Consider the following 22,097-nt stretch of genomic DNA (forward strand, 5'->3'; position numbering starts at 1 on the left):
GGGCTAAGAGCCCAACTAAAGCAAACTCTGTTCTCCATGATGGTGAAGTAAAACTTTCACTTTTTCTCAAGAAGAACTTTAGTAGATGTTATACAAAAATACATGTATTAAGTAATAAGTGTAGCTGGTGATGATGTTTGTAGAGTTGTTTAATCATCCGCTGATCATTTAAATGATTTAATCATTTGTTGTTCTTCAGGTTATTTCATTATAAAGCTGTGACTAAAGTTTTGTATGTTCTGTTCTTGTTTTTTCCCTTCAGTATTTCTTCATTTGTTCATTGTTAATCCTCAATTATCATTTAATTAGTCAGTTAATTAATGAATTTACTTCAGCTTTGCTACATGTTTCTTGAACACTCAGTAGTGTGGACACTTCAATTAAAACTGAAGTATATGCTCTGGGGTTTAAAGGGTTAAAGGTGTGAGAGGTAAAAACACAGTGTAAAAATGTATTTTAACAGTAATATACTGTTAATTTACACAACGGAAATAGACTGTAAAAAAACAGTAGATTGCTGGCAACCACAGCTGCCAGTAGATTACTGTTAAATCAAGGAAAAAACAGTATTTTACTGTAAAACCTGAAGCTAATTTCTTCTGTGTGTCACCGTTGTGGAGGAGAGTAGAGCCAGTGTATGAGTTAAAGATGAACAATGAGCTGCTGATGTTATTCTGCATGTTTCTCTATTTAAAGACAGCGGCTGTTTAGTTGCTGATGCAGTCAGAATCTCTCTGGTGATTCCAGATTTACATGTATGTGTGCTGTTGTGAAAATAAGACATTAGAGTTAAACCGAACTTTTCTAATTAACTAAAATAAGTTATCATTATAAGTATGCTTCTAAGCATGTATAGCACATTACTTCATAAACTCATTCAGCAGTTGACCAAGTTGAGACAGTTGCTTTCAGTGAGCAAAATGAGTTCACTTGAGTATTGTGTAAATCAATGTAGTCCATGTATTTTTACAGCAACAGACTGTTAAATAACAGTACATTGCTGGCAACTGCAGCTGCCAGTATTTTACTGTTTTTTAACGGGACAATTTTTAACAGTGTAATTATTCCTTGTGTTTGTGCATACATATGCATAGACATTCACAAAAGCATATATAAGATACTCTGTGACAAAACTTTTTCCTTTTAACACAGTAAAGCGATCACATACTGTCCATTTTTTATCTATCATGCATCTAAATATTTATAATCACAAAATAATTATATAACAAGTTAATTTATTGTATAGGCAGTGTATACAGAGTAATTCAATGACAAGAGTTCACTTTCATATCTACACAATGCAGAACTTTTAATGTGATTACCCTGCTCCACCTACACCAACTACAGCATTTCTCAGACTTCTGTTTCACTATGGTGTAATTACAGTGGTGGACATCACATAAAACAACAACTGCACTTACTCCTGTAACTTGTTTGCAACAATGAATTTTAAATATCTGTGTCACATATTCATTCAAATAAATGGCTCATCATCATGTGCAGTCATCTTTATTAATAGCTGCCTAATAGGCCAGACCATTAACTGAATAGGATCGTTTTACATATATGAAACCTGTTATAGCTGTTCATGCCAATATCAACTTGATAGCCTAAAGCAAATTATATGAACAGGACCTGCCTTACATCTCTTAAGACAAATAATCAAAGGTGTCTATAACAATACATGCTTGATTGCCCAGATCATTACAATCGCTTTATCTGATTGGTGCCTTTTCACACATTTAAATATAACAACCATTTGTAAGCATAGTTCTTCACCAATATCAGTTTAATACCTCAAATAATTATACATGAAGGCATCACAGTGGTGCAGTGGGTAGCTGGTTCGAGACTCAGATGGATCAGTTGGCATTTCTGTGTGGAGTTTGCATGTTCTCCCCGTGTTCGCATAAGTTTCTTCCGGATTCTCAGGTTTCCCCAAAGTCCATAGACATGCGGTGTGTGTGAATGAGTATGTATGCATGCTTCCCAGTAACGGGTTGCAGCTGGAAGGGCATCTGCTGTGTAAAGTATGTGCTGGATAAGTTAGCGGTTCATTCCACTATGGTGATAATTATTACTATGGTAATAAAGGGACTGAGCCGTAAATGAATGGATATATGAGTAATATCATCCCACGAGTATTAGTGCTATCAGTTTTTGTATTTCTATTTGTTGTAATGACCTGTTGTTATTGCAATGAAAAAAAATAAATAAAATAAAAATAAATAAATAAATGTGGCTGTATAATAGCAGTGGTGGAATGCGTGTGCTATAGTGTACACTAGGCACTCGAGAATGATTGTCCCTCTACCTGTTGTTTCAATCTCCTGAGAACTCTGCTCATCTTCAGAACGCAAATGAAGACACTTTAAAAGAAATCAGAGAGCTCCTTCATCAGTCATAGACAGCAAGAGATCTGAGATGCTCAAAGTCCAGAAAAGGAACCAAAAACGATGTCAAAACACGTGACTTTTGTGGTTCAATTGTAATCGAGCTCAAAGAACATTTTGTGTGCAAGAAAATGTGGAAAAAAGCAGCCATGTTCAAAGTAGGAACTGTTGAACCATATAGTGTTTTTTTTTTTGTAGTTTTTTTGCCCATGTATTCTCTTTATTTGCATTCAGCAGCAGAAACTCAAACAGATTTGGAACTAGAAGATGAGTAAATGACAGAATTGTATTTTTTTGTGAACTACACCTTTTCAGCTTCTGTAAGTAAAGGTAAATTAAATATTACTGAAGATATTGCTAAAGAATGGCAGGAAACATGGAACACAGATAATAAGTGACGACAATTCATGTGGAAAAAAAGAAACCCTATATAGGCCTATAAAGTTGTAGAAATAGAAAAGAAGAGGTCATAATTATGAGGATGAGATTTGTACTCAGATATTAAGAAGTAATGTTGTTGTAGACATACAAGTCATCATAAAGTGGATTAAAAAAGTTAAGAAAATGTTTGGATTAAAGGTTTGTGTGAGAGAGAGAGCAGATATTGTGTAAAGTGAAAACCATGGGAGTAATGTATCAATAGGAAAGTGTCAAAAAAGCTTTTAAAAAAAGACTTTTATTTTGGCGTGGCGCATGACGTCATCAGGCAGCGCCGCTTCACCGCTGTGATTCAACTGGACAAAGGTTTGTTTGAAAACGTTTACACAGATATAAACCGATTTAAAGTTAAAGTTCTAAAGTTTTAAGTTTTTTATATGGTGCTAAATTATATTCTTGCTTTTGGAAATATTATTTTAACCCTTTATACAACGTAGTACTATTTTATTCTGAGTAACTGATGGCTATTGTTTGAATAAAGTAACAGGGAAGTGTGTAATAAGTGTTTTAAAGAAACATTTTACCTGATTTCTTTTTGTTAATTACTCCCATAAAAAACATTGAAGCAAGTGTTGAAGAGAAGTTATTTTGTTTCTGTTCATTGTTTTGTTCATTTTAAACAGGATAAAGTGTCACAGAGAAAAACTGCTGAAGCAACTGATCTCTACACTGTTATAAAGATGGCGTTTATTAAAGAGGAGAGTGAAGATATGAAGATTGAAGAGACATTCACAGTCAAACAGGAAGATCTGCAGAACCAAACAGGTTGATTTTCATTCTCAAATATCAACGCAGTCATTTGATCCTCATTCAGATATATTTTAATAATAAGAATACTAAATTAAATCCATCTTGCAGCCCTGAGTGTGCTGCCTAGTTCTCCTAAATGCACATAAACACTGATTGAAAAACAGGAATGAGTTTCTTTTGTCACTTTTCTTATTGGTTTTGTCATTCTTTTTATGTATTATTAGTCTCCCATTTTCTCTACCTTCTTAAGGTTATCAGAATCAGAAAGAGCTTTATTGCTTTTCTTTTTCTCCTGCTGTTGGTAAGCGTCCTTGAGCGCTGCCGCTATATACAATAAACAAAAACAGTAAATTAAAAAAAGTTCAACTGAGCTGACGATGTTTGACCTAGTCTGTCCCTGATTAGACAAACAGCAGGTAACCTTTTTTTGATGGCATTTCTGCATCCTGTCAGGTATATAAAATGTCATCATGTAGGTCTTCAGCTAAGCCTCAGGACATGCACAAAGGCAAGAATAAAAAGACAAAAGTACAAGTGAATGAAAACAAGTTGCAAAGTATGTCATCTTGCTATGTCCTCAGTACTCCAGTTTACAGCAAACGTGGCATTAAGCATTTGCATAAGTTCATTCATTCATTTTCCTTTGGCCCAACTGGGCCGAAAAAGGAAAAAGTTGAAGAGAAATTGCTAGTTCCCTTCAAAACCCAGGCAGTGTTTCCTCTAGGATTTTTTCCAGCTGTAGCGGCAGGCCTTTTTAGACAGATCTACCAACTACCTGTGGTGTTATTTCAATGACAAATGTCGTGACCCCAGTATTAGAAGTCGAGATCACATTTATGTAATAGCCTACAGCATGCAGATCTCTTTGCTTGTATATTTATGAATGTCTCTAATAGACCTACAGAGCGATATTAATGCGTCCTGAAGTGAAGTGAAACGGCTATAGATCGTGTTAACTGGCCTTACACATCATACACCTGTCAGTCAGTCTGTCAGCACTTATTCTTAACGTGGTAAACAAATAATACACAGCACTACTACGATTACAGAGAAGTTGGCGCTGTTATAATTCACTCGTGTTTGAATATGTTTTGGTGCGATTATTACCGGCTATTAAAAAAAATAAAATGTTTTGAAAGAGAAGCTGTAATGTAGCTGTGGCGGGATGAATTTTGTTGTGGTGCCCCGCTATGGAAGAATAAATGTAGCGGAAACCATGCCAGGTTAACAAATATATACATTTTCTACCCCATTAAACACTTCTTTCTCATCATGTAGTTAATAACAAAAGCTATATGTATTTTTAGCTGTGAGACATAGTTTGGACAAAGTTGTCTGTGATTGTGCTTTTGTAAAGTCATGCAGTGTGAAACTCCCTGTCGCTGATCCATCTTGCAGTGTAAACAAAGCAGTGCCAAAACATTAACTCAGATAGTCATGTAGTGTGAAAAACATCCGTAACACGAATATTTTGAAAATCATGCAGTCTGAACTCAGCATTAGATGCAATGTAAAACATGTTTTCTTAGATTATCATATTATTGACTACACTGGATATACACAAACATGTCATCCCTTCTGCATGCCCATTCTTGGCTTTCCTGATCATTCCTTGACCTACAACACACACATACTTCAAGACAATAATGTTTTGGTAAGATTACCACACTCAAAATCAATTTACGTGTTAGTGATAATAGTGCATTCACATTAAGTGTACTTAAGAACAAGTTTTGGGAAAATGTACTACAATACATTACTAATAGATTTTTTATATATTAACTTATTTTAAACTTAGGATTAGTATGTAAACAGTGTACTAAAAATCAACTAATGTTTAAAGCATTTAAAGCACAGTTTTAAAAAACACACTAATAAAACTTTTTTTTCTGTAGTGTACTTTATTGTAGTACACTAAAAATTTATTTAAGTATTACTGGTATTTAAAATACTTTTGTCAAGTGTACTAAAGTCCTACTGAAGTGTAAACATACTTTTAATTAGTATATTTATAGTGTAAAACCATCAAACTTTTATTTAACACAAAAAATAACAATGTTCTAAAAATGTATTTGCGGGTATTTAAGTGTATTTTAATTGCATTTAATTATTTTTTTTTTCACCTGGGATGTCATCTCGCCATCTCCTCATCACTCCAGTTTACAGCAAACGTGGCATTAAGCATTTGCACAAGTTCATTCATTCATTTTTCTTCGGCTTAGTCCCTTTATTCATCAGGGGTCACCACAGTGGAATGAACCACCAACTTATCAAGCATATGTTTTAAACAGTGGATACCTGTCCAGTTGCAAACCAGTACTGGGAAACATTTGCATAAGTTATTTACAATAATGCAAACTCACTAATATAAGCTGAATTATCCGCACTTGCTATGAACATGCAGGATTTGTGTCAATCGGGTCTTCTAAGAAAGTTATAAATGTTTAAATCCAGTGGAAGATACACATAAGGGAACACAACAGGAGTAATCTAGAGCGAGTGCATTTGATCATTTGCATTTAAAGCCACAGGCACAAAAACAGCTTGGTTTTCCTCTGACCCCCAAAATGAAATATTCTGCAAGGTACATGATCTGATTTTGAGCCGAAACCTCTGACACATTCTGGGAACACCAAAGACTTATTTTACATCTTGTATAAAAAGGTTCATAATAGAAACCCTTTAAAGGGATAGTTGCTGAGTCACGCAAAAATGAAAATAGCCTTATCATTTACTCTCCCTTAATGAGTTATCCCTTGATTCTGTTGAACACAAAAGAAGATATTGTAAAAAAATGCAGGCTTTCTTTGTGTTTCAAAAGAAAGGAAATGTTTAAAATCACATGACGGAGATTAAATGGTATGGTCATTTTTATTTGTGGGTGAAACATCCATTTCATGCTTATCGCTTTGTGGCTTCATACTAAAGTTCACTTTTTTGTTGTTTTTTAAGATCTGATGGTCCTGAAAGAAGAGACACATCAATGGAATGAAATGGAAGAGAAACACCAAGACATAACGACTGATGAAAAACCCACACTGACTAAAATGACTTCATCATGCAGAAGACCTCGGAAATCCAAATCTAAGTGTAATTTCAGCAGTAAACAGAGTAGAAAGAGTTTCAGTCAAAAGCCAAAGCTTGATGTTCACATGAGAGTTCACAAAGGGGAGAAAACTTGCACCTGCAAACAGTGTGGAAAAAGCTTCTATAAAACATCAAGTTTAACAATGCACATGAGAATTCACACTGGGGAGAAGCCTTACACCTGCAAACAGTGTGGAAAAAGCTTCTGTAATACAACAAACTTGACAATGCACATGAGAATACACACTGGGGAGAAGCCTTACACCTGTGAACAGTGTGGAAAGAGTTTTTGTCAAAAAGAAAACTTTAAAACCCACATGAGAACTCACACTGGAGAGAGGCCATACACATGCCAACAGTGTGGAAAAGGCTTCTATCATGCAGGAAGCCTTGCAGTGCACATGAAAGTTCACACTGGAGAGAAACCTTACACATGCACAGTGTGTGGTAAAAGTTTCACATATAAAAGCACACTCAATAACCACATGAGAACTCACACCGGAGAGAAGCTGTTTGCATGTGCTCAGTGTGGAAAGAGCTTCACAACCAAATCTAGCCTCATGAACCACATGAATGGTCACACTGGAACCATAGTGTTCACGTGTGATCAGTGTGGAATTAAACTCACACGCAAAGACTACATTAGGCGACACATGAAGACCCACTCAAGAGAGAATCGTTTTAGATGCAGTGAGTGTGGAAAGGGCTTTACCCATAAAAGAAGTCTCAGCGCTCACATGAAGCTTCACAATGAAGAGCAGAGTCCTGAAAAATGAGGCCTTGTCCACAGAAACACGGGTATATTCAAAACGGCAGCTTGTTCATGTAGTTTGGCTGTTCATTCAAATGAAGTTTATTTTTAAACTACTTTTGAGAGGATCACATGCTTATGATTGTCCACGGCTGGTCCTGCATTAGCTAACCCATGATTCACCAATCAGATGATTCCAATCTCACTATAAATAACCAGAGTTTTTTTTACCTCAGTTATTGGTTACATGCAGGGCCGGATCAAGCTGAACTGCCGCTCTAGGCAGAGGACACTCACGCCGCCCTAAACCCCAATGTGAAATCGAAAGTGACCGGTTATGAAAATGAAGCGAGGTATGGTGGACCTCTTTTCTGCCGCCCTATGCGCGGATATAACTGAGGACGCGCGAGTGCTGAGGGATGTGTCACTGACGCCGCCTCCTCTATTCTGTCGCCTATGTGCGAATATAACTGAGGACGCGGGTGGTGAGGGAGGTGTTGCGGACATAACTGAGGACGCGGGTGGTAAGGGAGGTGTCGCGGACACTGCCCTCTCTCTCCGCGCTGGCCCTGGTTACGCAGTTACGTCGTTTGTTATAAAGTAGTGTCTCACAGACTGTACTTTGGTTAAGGGTACTTGAAGACGGATGAGTTAACATCACTGATGAGGACCTACACTATTAGTTGCCTTTAATAAAGTTTTATTTACGACAGTTACGACAGATCAGATTTGTGTCAGATTATGAGATTTTGACTTGATCAAATCTTGATGTGTTGTGTGTAACAAATGAAGACTTTGATTTCAAAACTCTACACATTTATTTTGATGGACTAATTTGAGAAAAGAATTGTCTTTCTGAAGACAATTACAGTCTCTGTAGACAACTTGTTGCCTTTAAAGATGCAATGTGAAAACTCCCATATTACTACAAATAAATCTGTTTATGTATTTAGATTCATTATTATTATTAGATTCATAAATGTATTTAGATTCATTATTATTATTATTTTTTATATTATGATATATCTATAATCTGGAACAAAGAAGTGAATTCAGTGAAATCACTGATTCTGGAGAAATGAGTCAAACTGACTCTCATGTGTCTTGAGATTGGCTGTTTGATGCACTTGTGTGTCTTGTGATTGGCTGTTTCCTGCACGTCACACTTTAAGCTGCATTTGCTCCAGAGTTGATCACAAACTAAAGTAAACTTTACGGTTTATATCAAGCCTTGTCAAATCATTTAACATCGCCGTAACCAGGTTGGGTTTATTTGATTTTGTCAACTTCCAGAGCTTTATCTTTTAACCAGGAGAAGGAGGGAAAATGCACTCACTCTGCATAGTGACATCTTAAAATAGTATTTAAACTAGCCTAATAGACCAGGGGTTCTCAACCTTTCACAAGCTGCCCCCACCCCCAAAAGCTGGTTCATTGCAGTTGTATATAGTGTATATAAACTAAATACGGCCTCATGTTTTATACGTTTGCAGCCTCTGCAGCTTCTGTCCATCATAAAAATTTATTTGGATGATTTGACTTTCCGCCGTTTTCTAAAGTCTATGAGCGCAGCACAAACAAACTAAATTGACATACTGCAGTCACACTTCAAAATGTGGTGTTTTTACATTTATAACATTTGAATACAGTTCAGCAAAATACATCACACGACCTGACGACCAAGAGATCTTAATTTACCATCACCAAACGATTAAATATGTGGCACTGATTTCATACAGAGTTCATACAGACACAGCCTAATGAAAACCAGGGTTTTTTAAGCACTTTTTCCAGCACCTATTTTTATTTTCAAAACTGACACGCAACATATTGAACACCTGAAATGTATTCTCAGCAACCCATTAAAGCATTGCATAGGAACCATCTATTGATTTATTAAAGAAAACATTAATAAGATATAATAATTAGTTAATAATATATTTATAATTAAGAATATAATAAACCAAAATTGACACGCAATGTATTGAACACCTGCAATGTCTTCTCAGCAATTAATAAAAATACTGCATTGGAACTATCTATCGATTTATACAATTAAAAAAAAACATTTATTAACAACAATAATAATTGATCATATATTAATAATATAATAAGCCTGCACTAAATGTGCCTGTGATTTTTTTATTTTATTTGTTGATGTTCTCTCACAGATGACAAGTTTTAGTAAATAATACTAATATATTACAAATTACTCTTTTAAAAAACTACACTGAGTACTAGTTAATTACTTTTGAGAAAAACTCAGATTTTCATTATGGCCCTTTTTAAGAATAAAACTATTTAAATGGTTTAACTGCTTACATCACAAGGCTGCATATAGGAATTTGCATTAACAAAGTATGGTCGATTTTTCCTTTCATGACATTGACTCAATTTCAATAGTACTGGCACAACTACCACATACTTTAAAGGCCATAGAGACACTTTTTGTCCATTTGTAAACAATACTTCCAAGCTTTGAAATGTTTAATTAAAGTATATGATGAAAATATTTAAATTTGGAGTTTTATTTACATATTGTACACGATTGTCCTATTTGCTCATTGTTGTCTATACAACATTTTATTTTACACTTGATCTTAAACTGAAATAATTTTACACAAGGACAAGGACACTGTCAGTGATAAAATAATAAAACAAATGACTTCGTTTCACTTGAGGTATTTGAAATATGACGACTCTACATTTCTCAAAGCAGTGCTTTAAGAGCCTTATTGTTTATTTTGATAAATGTAACAAATTATTTGACCTGTAATGCCTGCACAATTTAGTGATGCTTTAAGACCAATCAGAACACCCCTATTATGTATAAATCACATAAATACCTCATCCAGAAACATTTCTGGCATAATTATTTTGTCGTAAAGAAATAAAAAGTTTCACCTTTGCTATTAGCAGCCAATGACTATCAAAGTACAACATTGGTCACAGTCAAATAAACAGTGTTAATGTTGTTTTTAAGTCATACTTGCATGCTAATTCTGATCGAATATTCAAAATTAAATGGTAAACAATATAGAGACTTCTAAATGAACGAATGTGTGAATATAAAAAAAACTTTACCTTTATAACTCGCCATCGGGAGAGAAGAGAGTGAAACGTGTTTATAAAAAATGTAAAATATATTACAATTTGTTTATGAAATAATGACTGTTTTGGTCTAATTTAGCAGCAGAAAGAGATCCGATGAATCCAAACAAAGATAACAAATTTGCACGTCCCCAAGTGTCTGGCTCAAGAAGTTCTTGTAACTCAGAAAACAGCACTTCAGGATCCCTATTGCTTTCAGACGATCTGGTGTGTACACCTAATGACAAAACAGCTTCTCTGACGAGTTTTCCATTGTCATGTCTTTTTGACCTAAGGGTATGAACCTAGCTTTTTGAAGGTCACACTGGATTGTGCTGCACAGCCAACTTCAAAGAACTGCATCAAAGACAACCCAGGTGGGACTTGAACCCACAATCCCCAGCTTCAAAGGCTGGTGCCTTATCCATTAGGCCACTGGGCCATGTCACTAATTTCTATCAAGTATCTCTTGTATGCCTTCAACAAGACTCTTCTTCAGGGCTTGTTGGTCTCGTGCTATGATTCTCACTTAAGGTGCGAGAGATCCTGGGTTCAAATCCTAGATGAGACCTATGTCTGTCACAGAAAAAGCAGTGGTGATGTGCTGTGCTGTCTAGGGTGTTTATATGTTAATTGTAGCACATTCAGCTGTGTTTTCAGTTAATGAACATGTTGTGGACTTCTGATCTAAATCAGTATAACTTGTACGATTATACAGACAAAAAAAAAACCGTCCTATCGGATTTCTTTGAAGGATTTCAATTAGAATTATGATCATATTTTGCAACCATTCCTATAGGATTGTTTTAAAGTACAATACATAAAAATCCTTTAGGATAATTTCTACAACATTTTAATTGGATCCAATTTATATCTTAATTAAGATATGCTTTTCTATTGTCTCTCTTAGCCTATTATACAATAGTTTTGAATGTTTAATGCACAAATTTCCAAACTAACATGTCTATACCAAAAACATATACAATGTCGCTAGCCCAAACTGTGGGCTGGCCCACTCAAAACAGACGTTCACTGTGGGCCCATAGCAAGTCCGCACAAAGTGTAGTGTATATAGCCACAATGGGCGAAGTATAGGTATACTATCTGGGTCAGAAGTATGTCCTATGAGCATGCTCTGTGGGCATTTAGTAATTAACAAGTTAGGTCCCACTAATACTAAGTTGAGTCCAGGCACAAAATGTGCCTATAAGGTCCCAGTAAAGCCCTTTTATGCAGGGCCATTGTGGCTTTAACACAAAACAAAACTAGTTCACTTCTACTATGTAGCAAAATAGCACAATATCACTTCAAATGCATAATTACATATTTTGAAAGCATAAAGTAAAATCAGTAATAAATGAAGCATCTAAAAATATAAAGACAACATGGACTATTTTTCAAAGGTTTGGGACAAAACTGCTTTAGTTTATAAAAATGCAGATATAAAAGTAACCTTGTAAATAATTATTCCTTTTTAATATGTTAGCTTTTCCATTTGAATATGTTAAAATATAATTTATTCCAATGATGTTAAAGCTGCATTTGAGGCATTTGTGTCCTAAATAAAATAATTTGAGACAAAACAACAAAACATATAAAAATATACTTAGTTAAAAGAAAAACAAAGTAAGATTTTCATGTTTGTATTTTCTCTACCATTTGTACCTTAAAGGGTCACGAAACTCCAAAACACATTTTTTGAGCTGTTGACAATCATATATGTGTCCCACACTGCTAAAAACACTATTTGGACACAAATATTTCACTAAAAAGTGTAAATTGGTTGTTTTTGCGTTATTTCAAGCAAATTTGTACTTCCGGTTTGAAACAAATTTTTGAAGCTGCGTCTCAACCATGAGATAATAGCATGTATTCCAGCGTGCAGACTTGACGTCTGTGCCAGAGTGTGTCTTATTACATCTTACAGTGCGGCTCGAAGGACATCTTTTGCATTCAGAGCTGCTTTCGTGAAGAGATCATCGGCAACACTGCTCGAAGTTTACCAAGGAGGTGAAAAGGAAGCTCCCTGACAAGGAATTGAACCCAGGCCACAGCGGTAAGAGCACTAAGTCCTAACCACAAGACCACCAGGGAAGGCCTGGGTAAAGGTTGCCCTCTAGCCTAGCTGTGGGCCTCCACCCAGGTGTGCTGCAGCTGCTTTGACAAAAATAACTCTAACGTTTGCAACCTCCTCCTGGTGAAGAGAAAGTCTCAGAGCCTGGTTCACAGTTCTTCTATGGAGGGACTGTCACATGCTCTGTGTAAAAGCATCCTATCGACACCACAACTTGCCATGACAACAAAGCACAGCATGCGTTGAAGGAACTCCATGTTTACCGGTCCATGTCCTCTTTCCAAACAGCATGCTAATGAGCACTCCTTGAACAGTGTGTGCCAGTGGCGCAATGGATAACGTGTCTGACTGATCAGAAGATTCTAGATTCGAGTTTTGGCTGGCTCGATCAGGATTTATTGCATTGCTCTCAGTCAGTGCACTGCAGTTGCAGTTTGCCCCTGCCAGAGTTGTTTGGTTCTACTTTGGAGTGGATCAAGTTTCTGGGGCTGCCAGCACAGAGCCTGTGGGGTGCTCCCCTGGGATCAAAGTCTGCCCCAACTGCTCTCATATCTTGGTCCCGTACATCCCTCAGGACTTCCAGAAGAAACCAGTACACCCACTCTCCTGGGAAGACAGCAGTGACAGCTTGTAGACCAAAATGTTTGCAGTGAGGCTAAGGCGTTCTACTGCAGCACAGATACGCATTCGAAAAGCAGACAATATTCAAAAACAAAGTGCCAACCTAAAACAAGATTGCAGTCAAAATGACCACCTCAGACAAGTGTGAGCAATGTTTCAGTCTCTGTTATACGTCGGCAAATATGCCACACAGTGCAGACGCCCATACTACTGAAAAGGAAGTTACCTGACTGAGAAAGGTATAAATAGAAATCGGAGCCTGCTCCAAACGACCTGGTCAGCCCCAAGTGGGCTGTAAAAACCTCCTGGAGTTTTCATTCATTTAATGTCTGGTACTAGACACTGCGTCCAACCAGTTATGTTTGAATGTCAAACCTACCCCAATCCTTAAACCAACCTCACAGTTTCCTGCTGTGTTTTATCAACCTCCTAACCTACCCCAACTCTTAACCCAACCTCACAGTAACAAACCTCCATGTGGGTTTCATTGATTCAATGTCTCGTACATGGCACAGAATACAACCTATCGCAGTTTATTAAAATCACACCTACCCCAGCCCTAGGCCCAACCTCACGGTAACCTGCTGTGTTTTATTCAATTTTACTCCTACCCCAACCCTAAACACAACCTCAGAGTAAGCAGTTTATATATTTTTTTATTTTTATGAATGTCTACTACAGCTACATCAATCGCAAACCCAGCCTACGTGCGGTATAAGTGCCTACCACTTAGAGGTCATCCAGCCGACTTGCAGTGTAATCTCCTCCACTTGTAGGTCTCTGAGCTGCAGCAACACCTAAGGGCTCTGACACACAGACACAAAAGAAACCATTGCTTTTAACCTACTCTTGGAGAGGAGAGAGTCTCCGACCCTGGATCTCAGGTCTTCTATGGAGGGACTGTCAGGAATCCTGTAAGAGCATCCCATCCACACAACCTCTTGCCATAAAAACAAAGCAGAATGTGTGGTGAAGGAACTCCGGGTTGACAGAGCCTTGTCCTTGCTTCAAGCAAAGTGCTAACAAGGTGCTGAACAGAGTGACGGTGGCACAAAGGTTAGCGCTTAAGACTACGGATCAGAAGGTTCTCGGTTTACGGAAACCAAGAAACTGTGTATGAGAGAGTGCGTAAGTGTATGAGTGGCACTTGTGCAAGCGGAGCAGGGACGTGCCAGCGATCAGAATGAACTGGAGTTTGTGCCAAGACTGGGTTTCAAGTGTGGCAGTTCCCATATGGTCTAGCGGTTAGGATTCCTGGTTTTCACCCAGGCGGCCCGGGTTCGACTCCCGGTATGGGAAGGCTTGAATGCTTTTGCTTCTGTCCTTTTTGGCCAGCGGTCGGTCTGCAGCTACCTTATAGCATGTGGTTGTGGAACTGCCCCGTAAGCCTTCGATAGCTCAGTTGGTAGAGCGGAGGACTGTAGGTGGGATGATGGCAATCCTTAGGTCGCTGGTTCGACTCCGGCTCGAAGACCATGTTTTGCGCTCAGAGCCGCTTTCTTGCCTTCGCCAAGTGAGTTAACCACTCCTCAAAGTTCAGCATGGAGGTCAAAAGGAAGTTCCCTGACCGGGAATCGAACCCGGGCCGCAGCGGTGAGAGCGCCGAATCCTAACCACTAGACCACCAGGGAAGGTGTGCGTAAAGGTTGGCCTCAAGTCTAGCTGTGGGCCTCCACCCAGGTGTGCTGCAGCTGCTCTGACAAAAATAACTAACGTTTGCAACCTCCTCCCGGAGAAGAGAAAGTCTCAGAGCCTGGATCACAGTTCTTCTTGGGAGGGACTGTCACATGCTCGGTGTAAGAGCATCCTATCGACACCACAACTTGCCATGACAACAAAGCAAAGCATGCTTTTAAGGAACTCCATGTTCACCGAGCCGTGTCCTCTTTCCAAGGACCATGCTAATGAGCACTGCTGATGCGGACTGGGCCAGTGGCGCAATGGATAACGCGTCTGACTACGGATCAGAAGATTCTAGGTTTGACTCCTGGCTGGCTCGTTCAGCATTTTTTTGCGTTGCTCTCAGTGCAGTGCGGTCGCGGTTTTCCCCTGCCGGAGTTGTTCGGTTCTACTCTGGAGTAAATCGAGTTTCTGGGGCCGCCAGCACAGAGCCTGTGGGGTGCTCTCCTGGGTTCAAAGGCTGCCCCAACCGCTCTCATGTCTTGGTCCCGTACATCCCTCAGGACTTCCAGAAGAAACCAGTACAGCCACTCTCCTGGGAAGACAGCAGTGACAGCTTGTAAACCAAAATGTTTGCTGTGAGGCTAAGGCGTTCTACTGCAGCACAGATACGCATTCGAAAAGCATACAATATTCAAAAACAAAGTGCCAACCTAAAACAAGATTGCAGTCAAAATGACCACCTCAGACAAGTGTGAGCAATGTTTCAGTCTCTGTTATACGTCGGCATATATGCCACACAGTGCAGACGCTCATACTACTGAAAAGGAAGTTACCTGACTGAGAAAGGTATAAATAGAAATCGGAGCCTGCTCCAAACGACCTGGTCAGCCCCAAGTGGGCTGTAAAAACCTCCTGGAGTTTTCATTCATTTAATGTCTGGTACAAGACACTGCGTCCAACCAGTTATGTTTGAATGTCAAACCTACCCCAATCCTTAAACCAACCTCACAGTTTCCTGCTGTGTTTTATCAACCTCCCAACCTACCCCAACTCTTAACCCAACCTCACAGTAACAAACCTCCATGTGGGTTTCATTGATTCAATGTCTCGTACATGGCACAGAATACAACCTATCGCAGTTTATTAAAATCACACCTACCCCAGCCCTAGGCCCAACCACACGGTAACCTGCTGTGTTTTATTCAATTTTACTCCTACCCCAACCCTAAACACAACCTCAGAGTAAGCAGTTTATATATTTTTTTATTTTTATGAATGTCTACTACAGCTACATCAATCGCAAACCCAGCCTACGTGCGGTATAAGTGCCTACCACTTAGAGGTCATCCAGCCGACTTGCAGTGTAATCTCCTCCACTTGTAGGTCTCTGAGCTGCAGCAACACCTAAGGGCTCTGACACACAGACACAAAAGAAACCATTGCTTTTAACCTACTCTTGGAGAGGAGAGAGTCTCCGACCCTGGATCTCAGGTCTTCTATGGAGGGACTGTCAGGAATCCTGTAAGAGCATCCCATCCACACAACCTCTTGCCATAAAAACAAAGCAGAATGTGTGGTGAAGGAACTCCGGGTTGACAGAGCCTTGTCCTTGCTTCAAGCAAAGTGCTAACAAGGTGCTGAACAGAGTGACGGTGGCACAAAGGTTAGCGCTTAAGACTACGGATCAGAAGGTTCTCGGTTTACGGAAACCAAGAAACTGTGTATGAGAGAGTGCGTAAGTGTATGAGTGGCACTTGTGCAAGCGGAGCAGGGACGTGCCAGCGATCAGAATGAACTGGAGTTTGTGCCAAGACTGGGTTTCAAGTGTGGCAGTTCCCATATGGTCTAGCGGTTAGGATTCCTGGTTTTCACCCAGGCGGCCCGGGTTCGACTCCCGGTATGGGAAGGCTTGAGTGCTTTTGCTTCTGTCCTTTTTGGCCAGCGGTCGGTCTGCAGCTACCTTATAGGATGTGGTTGTGGAACTGCCCCGTAAGCCTTCGATAGCTCAGTTGGTAGAGCGGAGGACTGTAGGTGGGATGATGGCAATCCTTAGGTCGCTGGTTCGACTCCGGCTCGAAGACCATGTTTTGCGCTCAGAGCCGCTTTCTTGCCTTCGCCAAGTGAGTTAACCACTCCTCAAAGTTCAGCATGGAGGTCAAAAGGAAGTTCCCTGACCGGGAATCGAACCCGGGCCGCGGCGGTGAGAGCGCCGAATCCGTTAGGATTCTAGGTTACTAGACCACCAGGGAAGGTGTGCGTAAAGGTTGGCCTCAAGTCTAGCTGTGGGCCTCCACCCAGGTGTGCTGCAGCTGCTCTGACAAAAATAACTAACGTTTGCAACCTCCTCCCGGAGAAGAGAAAGTCTCAGAGCCTGGATCACAGTTCTTCTTGGGAGGGACTGTCACATGCTCGGTGTAAGAGCATCCTATCGACACCACAACTTGCCATGACAACAAAGCAAAGCATGCTTTTAAGGAACTCCATGTTCACCGAGCCGTGTCCTCTTTCCAAGGACCATGCTAATGAGCACTGCTGATGCGGACTGGGCCAGTGGCGCAATGGATAACGCGTCTGACTACGGATCAGAAGATTCTAGGTTCGACTCCTGGCTGGCTCGTTCAGCATTTTTTTGCGTTGCTCTCAGTGCAGTGCGGTCGCGGTTTTCCCCTGCCGGAGTTGTTCGGTTCTACTCTGGAGTAAATCGAGTTTCTGGGGCCGCCAGCACAGAGCCTGTGGGGTGCTCTCCTGGGTTCAAAGGCTGCCCCAACCGCTCTCATGTCTTGGTCCCGTACATCCCTCAGGACTTCCAGAAGAAACCAGTACAGCCACTCTCCTGGGAAGACAGCAGTGACAGCTTGTAAACCAAAATGTTTGCTGTGAGGCTAAGGCGTTCTACTGCAGCACAGATACGCATTCGAAAAGCATACAATATTCAAAAACAAAGTGCCAACCTAAAACAAGATTGCAGTCAAAATGACCACCTCAGACAAGTGTGAGCAATGTTTCAGTCTCTGTTATACGTCGGCATATATGCCACACAGTGCAGACGCTCATACTACTGAAAAGGAAGTTACCTGACTGAGAAAGGTATAAATAGAAATCGGAGCCTGCTCCAAACGACCTGGTCAGCCCCAAGTGGGCTGTAAAAACCTCCTGGAGTTTTCATTCATTTAATGTCTGGTACAAGACACTGCGTCCAACCAGTTATGTTTGAATGTCAAACCTACCCCAATCCTTAAACCAACCTCACAGTTTCCTGCTGTGTTTTATCAACCTCCCAACCTACCCCAACTCTTAACCCAACCTCACAGTAACAAACCTCCATGTGGGTTTCACTGATTCAATGTCTCGTACATGGCACAGAATACAACCTATCGCAGTTTATTAAAATCACACCTACCCCAGCCCTAGGCCCAACCACACGGTAACCTGCTGTGTTTTATTCAATTTTACTCCTACCCCAACCCTAAACACAACCTCAGAGTAAGCAGTTTATATATTTTTTTATTTTTATGAATGTCTACTACAGCTACATCAATCGCAAACCCAGCCTACGTGCGGTATAAGTGCCTACCACTTAGAGGTCATCCAGCCGACTTGCAGTGTAATCTCCTCCACTTGTAGGTCTCTGAGCTGCAGCAACACCTAAGGGCTCTGACACACAGACACAAAAGAAACCATTGCTTTTAACCTACTCTTGGAGAGGAGAGAGTCTCCGACCCTGGATCTCAGGTCTTCTATGGAGGGACTGTCAGGAATCCTGTAAGAGCATCCCATCCACACAACCTCTTGCCATAAAAACAAAGCAGAATGTGTGGTGAAGGAACTCCGGGTTGACAGAGCCTTGTCCTTGCTTCAAGCAAAGTGCTAACAAGGTGCTGAACAGAGTGACGGTGGCACAAAGGTTAGCGCTTAAGACTACGGATCAGAAGGTTCTCGGTTTACGGAAACCAAGAAACTGTGTATGAGAGAGTGCGTAAGTGTATGAGTGGCACTTGTGCAAGCGGAGCAGGGACGTGCCAGCGATCAGAATGAACTGGAGTTTGTGCCAAGACTGGGTTTCAAGTGTGGCAGTTCCCATATGGTCTAGCGGTTAGGATTCCTGGTTTTCACCCAGGCGGCCCGGGTTCGACTCCCGGTATGGGAAGGCTTGAGTGCTTTTGCTTCTGTCCTTTTTGGCCAGCGGTCGGTCTGCAGCTACCTTATAGGATGTGGTTGTGGAACTGCCCCGTAAGCCTTCGATAGCTCAGTTGGTAGAGCGGAGGACTGTAGGTGGGATGATGGCAATCCTTAGGTCGCTGGTTCGACTCCGGCTCGAAGGACATGTTTTGCGCTCAGAGCCGCTTTCTTGCCTTCGCCAAGTGAGTTAACCACTCCTCAAAGTTCAGCATGGAGGTCAAAAGGAAGTTCCCTGACCGGGAATCGAACCCGGGCCGCGGCGGTGAGAGCGCCGAATCCTAACCACTAGACCACCAGGGAAGGTGTGCGTAAAGGTTGGCCTCAAGTCTAGCTGTGGGCCTCCACCCAGGTGTGCTGCAGCTGCTCTGACAAAAATAACTAACGTTTGCAACCTCCTCCCGGAGAAGAGAAAGTCTCAGAGCCTGGATCACAGTTCTTCTTGGGAGGGACTGTCACATGCTCGGTGTAAGAGCATCCTATCGACACCACAACTTGCCATGACAACAAAGCAAAGCATGCTTTTAAGGAACTCCATGTTCACCGAGCCGTGTCCTCTTTCCGAGGACCATGCTAATGAGCACTGCTGATGCGGACTGGGCCAGTGGCGCAATGGATAACGCGTCTGACTACGGATCAGAAGATTCTAGGTTCGACTCCTGGCTGGCTCGTTCAGCATTTTTTTGCGTTGCTCTCAGTGCAGTGCGGTCGCGGTTTTCCCCTGCCGGAGTTGTTCGGTTCTACTCTGGAGTAAATCGAGTTTCTGGGGCCGCCAGCACAGAGCCTGTGGGGTGCTCTCCTGGGTTCAAAGGCTGCCCCAACCGCTCTCATGTCTTGGTCCCGTACATCCCTCAGGACTTCCAGAAGAAACCAGTACAGCCACTCTCCTGGGAAGACAGCAGTGACAGCTTGTAAACCAAAATGTTTGCTGTGAGGCTAAGGCGTTCTACTGCAGCACAGATACGCATTCGAAAAGCATACAATATTCAAAAACAAAGTGCCAACCTAAAACAAGATTGCAGTCAAAATGACCACCTCAGACAAGTGTGAGCAATGTTTCAGTCTCTGTTATACGTCGGCATATATGCCACACAGTGCAGACGCTCATACTACTGAAAAGGAAGTTACCTGACTGAGAAAGGTATAAATAGAAATCGGAGCCTGCTCCAAACGACCTGGTCAGCCCCAAGTGGGCTGTAAAAACCTCCTGGAGTTTTCATTCATTTAATGTCTGGTACAAGACACTGCGTCCAACCAGTTATGTTTGAATGTCAAACCTACCCCAATCCTTAAACCAACCTCACAGTTTCCTGCTGTGTTTTATCAACCTCCCAACCTACCCCAACTCTTAACCCAACCTCACAGTAACAAACCTCCATGTGGGTTTCACTGATTCAATGTCTCGTACATGGCACAGAATACAACCTATCGCAGTTTATTAAAATCACACCTACCCCAGCCCTAGGCCCAACCACACGGTAACCTGCTGTGTTTTATTCAATTTTACTCCTACCCCAACCCTAAACACAACCTCAGAGTAAGCAGTTTATATATTTTTTTATTTTTATGAATGTCTACTACAGCTACATCAATCGCAAACCCAGCCTACGTGCGGTATAAGTGCCTACCACTTAGAGGTCATCCAGCCGACTTGCAGTGTAATCTCCTCCACTTGTAGGTCTCTGAGCTGCAGCAACACCTAAGGGCTCTGACACACAGACACAAAAGAAACCATTGCTTTTAACCTACTCTTGGAGAGGAGAGAGTCTCCGACCCTGGATCTCAGGTCTTCTATGGAGGGACTGTCAGGAATCCTGTAAGAGCATCCCATCCACACAACCTCTTGCCATAAAAACAAAGCAGAATGTGTGGTGAAGGAACTCCGGGTTGACAGAGCCTTGTCCTTGCTTCAAGCAAAGTGCTAACAAGGTGCTGAACAGAGTGACGGTGGCACAAAGGTTAGCGCTTAAGACTACGGATCAGAAGGTTCTCGGTTTACGGAAACCAAGAAACTGTGTATGAGAGAGTGCGTAAGTGTATGAGTGGCACTTGTGCAAGCGGAGCAGGGACGTGCCAGCGATCAGAATGAACTGGAGTTTGTGCCAAGACTGGGTTTCAAGTGTGGCAGTTCCCATATGGTCTAGCGGTTAGGATTCCTGGTTTTCACCCAGGCGGCCCGGGTTCGACTCCCGGTATGGGAAGGCTTGAGTGCTTTTGCTTCTGTCCTTTTTGGCCAGCGGTCGGTCTGCAGCTACCTTATAGGATGTGGTTGTGGAACTGCCCCGTAAGCCTTCGATAGCTCAGTTGGTAGAGCGGAGGACTGTAGGTGGGATGATGGCAATCCTTAGGTCGCTGGTTCGACTCCGGCTCGAAGGACATGTTTTGCGCTCAGAGCCGCTTTCTTGCCTTCGCCAAGTGAGTTAACCACTCCTCAAAGTTCAGCATGGAGGTCAAAAGGAAGTTCCCTGACCGCGAATCGAACCCGGGCCGCGGCGGTGAGAGCGCCGAATCCTAACCACTAGACCACCAGGGAAGGTGTGCGTAAAGGTTGGCCTCAAGTCTAGCTGTGGGCCTCCACCCAGGTGTGCTGCAGCTGCTCTGACAAAAATAACTAACGTTTGCAACCTCCTCCCGGAGAAGAGAAAGTCTCAGAGCCTGGATCACAGTTCTTCTTGGGAGGGACTGTCACATGCTCGGTGTAAGAGCATCCTATCGACACCACAACTTGCCATGACAACAAAGCAAAGCATGCTTTTAAGGAACTCCATGTTCACCGAGCCGTGTCCTCTTTCCGAGGACCATGCTAATGAGCACTGCTGATGCGGACTGGGCCAGTGGCGCAATGGATAACGCGTCTGACTACGGATCAGAAGATTCTAGGTTCGACTCCTGGCTGGCTCGTTCAGCATTTTTTTGCGTTGCTCTCAGTGCAGTGCGGTCGCGGTTTTCCCCTGCCGGAGTTGTTCGGTTCTACTCTGGAGTAAATCGAGTTTCTGGGGCCGCCAGCACAGAGCCTGTGGGGTGCTCTCCTGGGTTCAAAGGCTGCCCCAACCGCTCTCATGTCTTGGTCCCGTACATCCCTCAGGACTTCCAG

At 41.5% G+C, this 22,097-nt stretch overlaps 1 protein-coding gene and 16 non-coding genes across 18 annotated transcripts; 13 read left to right on the top strand and 4 right to left on the bottom strand.

The window, feature by feature from the left end:
• Nucleotides 1–3,097: 3,097 nt before the first annotated feature.
• Nucleotides 3,098–8,371, top strand: LOC101884850 (uncharacterized). Of its 2 annotated transcripts, XR_012402615.1 has the most exons (4): nucleotides 3,098–3,137; nucleotides 3,455–3,596; nucleotides 6,534–7,913; nucleotides 7,953–8,371. XR_012402615.1 is itself a non-coding variant. In XM_009298241.5 (3 exons), exons 2-3 carry the CDS (start codon nucleotides 3,512–3,514, stop codon nucleotides 7,442–7,444), a joined length of 996 nt encoding a protein of 331 aa, XP_009296516.1. In that variant the 5' UTR covers nucleotides 3,098–3,137; nucleotides 3,455–3,511; the 3' UTR covers nucleotides 7,445–8,371. The 2 variants fall into 2 exon arrangements, 1 of the variants encoding a protein (XP_009296516.1); XM_009298241.5 differs by having other exon boundaries at nucleotides 6,534–8,371.
• A 2,507-nt stretch (nucleotides 8,372–10,878) lies between these two features.
• On the bottom strand, nucleotides 10,879–10,951 carry trnaq-uug (transfer RNA glutamine (anticodon UUG)). The gene has a single exon. It is a non-coding gene; the product is annotated as a tRNA-Gln (tRNA).
• Nucleotides 10,952–14,431: 3,480 nt separating this feature from the next.
• trnae-uuc (transfer RNA glutamic acid (anticodon UUC)) lies at nucleotides 14,432–14,503 on the top strand. Its single transcript has one exon. It is a non-coding gene; the product is annotated as a tRNA-Glu (tRNA).
• Nucleotides 14,504–14,591: 88 nt separating this feature from the next.
• On the top strand, nucleotides 14,592–14,680 carry trnay-gua (transfer RNA tyrosine (anticodon GUA)). The gene is given in 2 exon segments: nucleotides 14,592–14,628; nucleotides 14,643–14,680. It is a non-coding gene; the product is annotated as a tRNA-Tyr (tRNA).
• Nucleotides 14,681–14,763: 83 nt separating this feature from the next.
• trnae-cuc (transfer RNA glutamic acid (anticodon CUC)) lies at nucleotides 14,764–14,835 on the bottom strand. The gene has a single exon. It is a non-coding gene; the product is annotated as a tRNA-Glu (tRNA).
• A 295-nt stretch (nucleotides 14,836–15,130) lies between these two features.
• On the top strand, nucleotides 15,131–15,203 carry trnar-acg (transfer RNA arginine (anticodon ACG)). The gene has a single exon. It is a non-coding gene; the product is annotated as a tRNA-Arg (tRNA).
• Nucleotides 15,204–16,661: 1,458 nt separating this feature from the next.
• trnae-uuc (transfer RNA glutamic acid (anticodon UUC)) lies at nucleotides 16,662–16,733 on the top strand. The gene has a single exon. It is a non-coding gene; the product is annotated as a tRNA-Glu (tRNA).
• An 88-nt stretch (nucleotides 16,734–16,821) lies between these two features.
• Nucleotides 16,822–16,910, top strand: trnay-gua (transfer RNA tyrosine (anticodon GUA)). The gene is given in 2 exon segments: nucleotides 16,822–16,858; nucleotides 16,873–16,910. It is a non-coding gene; the product is annotated as a tRNA-Tyr (tRNA).
• Nucleotides 16,911–17,371: 461 nt separating this feature from the next.
• trnar-acg (transfer RNA arginine (anticodon ACG)) lies at nucleotides 17,372–17,444 on the top strand. The gene has a single exon. It is a non-coding gene; the product is annotated as a tRNA-Arg (tRNA).
• A 1,458-nt stretch (nucleotides 17,445–18,902) lies between these two features.
• trnae-uuc (transfer RNA glutamic acid (anticodon UUC)) lies at nucleotides 18,903–18,974 on the top strand. Its single transcript has one exon. It is a non-coding gene; the product is annotated as a tRNA-Glu (tRNA).
• Nucleotides 18,975–19,062: 88 nt separating this feature from the next.
• On the top strand, nucleotides 19,063–19,149 carry trnay-gua (transfer RNA tyrosine (anticodon GUA)). Its single transcript is given in 2 exon segments — nucleotides 19,063–19,099; nucleotides 19,114–19,149. It is a non-coding gene; the product is annotated as a tRNA-Tyr (tRNA).
• Nucleotides 19,150–19,234: 85 nt separating this feature from the next.
• On the bottom strand, nucleotides 19,235–19,306 carry trnae-cuc (transfer RNA glutamic acid (anticodon CUC)). The gene has a single exon. It is a non-coding gene; the product is annotated as a tRNA-Glu (tRNA).
• Nucleotides 19,307–19,601: 295 nt separating this feature from the next.
• trnar-acg (transfer RNA arginine (anticodon ACG)) lies at nucleotides 19,602–19,674 on the top strand. The gene has a single exon. It is a non-coding gene; the product is annotated as a tRNA-Arg (tRNA).
• A 1,458-nt stretch (nucleotides 19,675–21,132) lies between these two features.
• trnae-uuc (transfer RNA glutamic acid (anticodon UUC)) lies at nucleotides 21,133–21,204 on the top strand. Its single transcript has one exon. It is a non-coding gene; the product is annotated as a tRNA-Glu (tRNA).
• An 88-nt stretch (nucleotides 21,205–21,292) lies between these two features.
• Nucleotides 21,293–21,379, top strand: trnay-gua (transfer RNA tyrosine (anticodon GUA)). Its single transcript is given in 2 exon segments — nucleotides 21,293–21,329; nucleotides 21,344–21,379. It is a non-coding gene; the product is annotated as a tRNA-Tyr (tRNA).
• Nucleotides 21,380–21,464: 85 nt separating this feature from the next.
• trnae-cuc (transfer RNA glutamic acid (anticodon CUC)) lies at nucleotides 21,465–21,536 on the bottom strand. Its single transcript has one exon. It is a non-coding gene; the product is annotated as a tRNA-Glu (tRNA).
• Nucleotides 21,537–21,831: 295 nt separating this feature from the next.
• trnar-acg (transfer RNA arginine (anticodon ACG)) lies at nucleotides 21,832–21,904 on the top strand. Its single transcript has one exon. It is a non-coding gene; the product is annotated as a tRNA-Arg (tRNA).
• The last annotated feature ends 193 nt before the right edge of the window (nucleotides 21,905–22,097 follow it).

Source organism: Danio rerio, chromosome 4 (genome assembly GCF_049306965.1).
Source record: "Danio rerio strain Tuebingen ecotype United States chromosome 4, GRCz12tu, whole genome shotgun sequence".
NCBI classification, from domain to species: domain Eukaryota; kingdom Metazoa; phylum Chordata; class Actinopteri; order Cypriniformes; family Danionidae; genus Danio; species Danio rerio.